The sequence below is a fragment of the Phoca vitulina genome, unplaced genomic scaffold (assembly GCF_004348235.1).
Source record: "Phoca vitulina isolate PV1807 unplaced genomic scaffold, GSC_HSeal_1.0 scaffold97, whole genome shotgun sequence".
Lineage (NCBI taxonomy): Eukaryota > Metazoa > Chordata > Mammalia > Carnivora > Phocidae > Phoca > Phoca vitulina.
In genome coordinates, this window is record NW_022589800.1 from 2,306,217 (window position 1) to 2,310,184 (window position 3,968).

General features: G+C 47.9%; 1 protein-coding gene across 1 annotated transcript in view; it reads right to left on the reverse strand.

The window, feature by feature from the left end:
• Positions 1-912: 912 nt before the first annotated feature.
• The window catches only part of LOC116627465 (T-cell surface glycoprotein CD1a-like), a 32,563-nt gene continuing 29,507 nt past the window's right edge, over positions 913-3,968 (reverse strand). Inside the window, exons 3-6 of the mRNA XM_032397228.1 lie at positions 3,843-3,966; positions 3,372-3,650; positions 2,956-3,046; positions 913-1,030 (exon numbers count right to left, since the gene is read on the reverse strand). Coding sequence (XP_032253119.1) covers positions 913-1,030; positions 2,956-3,046; positions 3,372-3,650; positions 3,843-3,966 — 612 coding nt within the window. The remainder of the gene's footprint in view (positions 1,031-2,955; positions 3,047-3,371; positions 3,651-3,842; positions 3,967-3,968) is intronic.

The window sequence follows — 3,968 nt, forward strand, 5'->3', positions numbered from 1 at the left end:
ACCACCTCTCCCATCTCAACGTTATTTTCCAGAAGCGTCCACATGTGTAGGGCTGGGGCCTGCACATGGCCCCTCTGGACATTTTTCAGTCTTGGGCCCCACTCTCAGCCCTAAAAAAAAAAAAAAATAGAACTAACTCCCTGTCCCCTAGTTCAACCCACATAAGTTGCTGACTAACAAACTGGTTAGAAAGAACAATGAAAACAACAATCAAACCAGGAAGTAAAATTTTCAAGCTCTGAAGACAGGGAAGACCTTTTCCTCCTCACCACTTGACACTCAGAATGTCCCTGCTGCATGGTCAGTGTTTGAGAATGGTTTGTTGAGTTAATTAATGAAACTAGAGTAACTGAGGTCTAGCTATGGATGTCTCCACTCACACTGCCACGGGGGTCATCAGTCACAGAAGATCCATCTTCATTATTCTCGGAGTCTGTCTGTACCGATTGGCCTACCTGCTGACATTGATTTGTAACCCCCAGACACAGGCCCTCACCACTATTCATGGACACGTAGAGTGCAACCACCATAGGTGTCCCAAGCCAAGGTTGAACCAAGTGCCCCTCTGCCTTCCTGTGTTAATTCCCATACTGTAAACATGTGTCCTATTCATGGTCCATTTGGTGCCATATTTTCTGCACTTCCGTGGTCTTCTAGGTGATTTCAGTGTTTAAAATGGCCCTGAAGCCCAGAGCTGCAGGGTTAACTGGTGTCCTAAGCAGAAGAAGGTGGGATGTGCCTCATGACAAAACACCTGTGTAAGTGAGGCCCACTCAGGCTCCTGATGCAGAGCTGTGGGCACTGAGTTCGGTGGTAATGAGTCAACAGTGTAGGAAATCCAGGAAAGGAACAGGACATTCATGACAGCAATGTGGAGCCACACCAGAGAGTGCTAAAGTAACATCTAGGAGGCTATGATGACTGCATGATGACACCAAGAAAAAGGGGAAAAGGAGCTTTGTTCTTGGATCCATGAGATGATGACTGTTTCCTAGTCTGTAAAACCATCTTGGGCAGCACAGCTGTGGGACTGAAAGCCAAAGACCATGGCAATCACAGTACCCGAGCTGGGAAATGTTGCACACTTCTGAGCTGGTGTTTAAGTGTGGGGAAGTACTCCATACAATAAATTATTTACAAATACATACGTATTAAAGAAGCTATCTTTTTTTTAATATTTTATTTATTTATTTGAGAGAGAGGGAGAAAGAGAGAGACAGAGCACAAACAGGGGGAGGGGCAGAGGGAGAGGGAAAAGCTGAGCAGGGAGCTGGACTACAGCTCGATCCCAGGACCCTGGGATCATGACCCGAGCCAAAGGCAGACACTTAAACAACTGAGCCACCCAGGCGTCCCAAGAAGCTGTCTTTAAACAGGAACGCACGTGAAACAAGACTGGGTAGTCATCAGGTGGCAAGTGTCATGAACAGAGGCTCCCAGAATCTGTACCCCGCATCTCCCCCAGGGACAGTGGCTCACTGTTCCTGACTCCATGTCCTCTGGATGGCAACACAGCAGCCAAGAATGCCAGGAGGCACTGTATGCATGGTCCTTGCTGGATCCCCACTCATTCTTGACCAAAACACTCCTGTTCTTTTTCCTGGAGTGTCTCTCTTCCCTTCAGGGACACACAGGCACTGCTCCCTCTCAGACATCACATTTATGCACCTGTGAATCTCCCTGCTGATTTTGGTAAAATGCAAATTGTGATTCAGGAAGTCAGCTGAGGACAAGACCTTATATTTTTAAAAAGTCCCAGGGTGACAGTTCTGCTGCTTCTTTAAGTCCAACAGACATCAAGAAGGCTGAATCCTGCCTTTCTATTTAATTCAGAATACTTGGAGCAACAGATCCATCCAATAGGTTTGTGTAGTTAAATAATACAAATTGGGGCGCCTGGGTGGCTCAGTCATTAAGCGTCTGCCTTCGGCTCAGGTCATGATCCCAGGGTCCTGGGATCGAGCCCCCCATCAGGCTCCCTGCTCCACGGGAGGCCTGCTTCTCCCTCTCCCACTCCCCCTGCTTGTGTTCCCTCTCTCGCTGTCTCTCTCTCTGCCAAATAAATAAATAATTTTAAAAAAATCTTTAAATAATACAAATCTTCACAAAAAAAACTTGTTTCTACTTAGAGGCCTGGAGATGTCAACAGGAACAGGGAAACTGTGAACTCCCTTGGCTAGGTGACAAGACTTTTAACAAGAAGAGCATCAAACATCTCAACTGCTACAAACATGTCAGGAAGAAAAAGAAGAAGAAAAACCTATGTATTTAGCATAAATTCAACACAGATTTTTATTGAGGACATTTCCATGCAGGTGAGACACCTTTCCAAGTATACAAATATTAAGAAAACATGGACTTTTCTCTCAAGAATCCTAAGAATTAGAAGGGATAAGGGTCCTGACTGGGGAAAACAAGCACCAGGGGTCAGGAATAGAATTGTCAAAGTGTCCGAAAAGGTGGTGGAAATTCTCACCAGACAGATTGCTCCCACTTCTGAATAAAGGAGGGCTCACTGGAGGAAGTGACATCTGATGCCTGTGACCCATGGAGGTGCTGGGACATCATTTTGCACCAAGTTAAATTTTGACACTTAAGTTCCAGAACCAAGTCAGAACAACAAATCACCCTACATTACACTGAGCTTATTTTGACAACTGATCACTAAGCAAAAATGAAAGGCAAAATTACACACACAGAGTTGCAAGGACGTCACCATTGAGCTGGGTTTAGGTAAGTAGTGGAGCCTGGGCTGCTGGGATCTCGCTCAGAAGGGAGGTCAATACACTGCTGTCTCCAGTGTGTTTTCCTGGGAGAAACAGAGGAAGAGTCACTCTGCAGCAGGTGGAGGTGAGAACAGCAGGGGGGAGGCCACTGGAAGCAGGAGGGTTGAAGACAGACTGAAAGGTGGGAAGACACAGGGGAAAGAACAGGAAGGTGGCTCCAAAGACATACCAGCGCTTCCAGAGCCACAACGCCAGACCTGCCAGAAGCACCAGGAGCACTGTCACCGCCAGGAAGACCAAGCCCATGGAGTGGGGCTGCTCTGTGGGTTTGGTGCACAGAAGGTATCACTTCCCATCTACCCTGGGTTGAACTGCACCTCCCTGTCCTCCTTGCTCTTGTCAACCTCTGCCTCACCAACCGCCCTTCCTCTTTTCACTTCTCCCATCCCTCCTCAGAGATGGACCCTTCATCCAATCCAATGCATCCTCCCATATTTTCAAGACTTCACTCTCAGCTCTTCCATTTCTTGGATTACCAATTTTTTTAGTCACTTTTGGTCTAGCCACCCAAATTTTTCATCTGGCTATCCTGCTTTGCTGGAGGACCACTACCCTTTTTCCCAGCTGGACCCCAGTCTTTCTCACCCCAGTAGAGGACCATGTCCTGGCCTCCTAGACTGCTGTGTCTCACCCGGCATGACAGGCCAGCTGCTTCCCTGGATTTCACATCCAAGGACACCTGAAGATACCATGTCCCATCAGCATGGGGAAGGAGATCACCTCGCTGTGTGCCCTGTTGCTCCTGCTCACCCCACATCCACATCACCCACACAGGCTTTGGGTAGAAGCCAGAGACGTGGCACACCAGGAGCAGACGGCCAGGACCAGGACTGGGGCCAGTGGACAGCCAGGCCTCTGGCCTCACTGCAGAGACAGGACAGGAATTCACAGACTGAGAGGGTAGATATTCATGTCACTTTAGATAGATTTCTACCTCTAGACCCATCACCATCATCCCCTCTCCCTCTTGACTCCTTCTTACCCTGAATTTGAAAGAATAGTACAAATTTATGAGTGCAGAGTAGACAATTCATGGAGGGAGGGAGTGGGACGTACTTTGTCGCTGGAGATACGCCTTCCCCGCATCAAGAAGACCCAACAGGAACCGGGGGCAGGAGTCGCTGAGGAGTTTGTGTACTATTTCATCGAAAACAAGGTACTGATTGAATACTGTGCAGACCT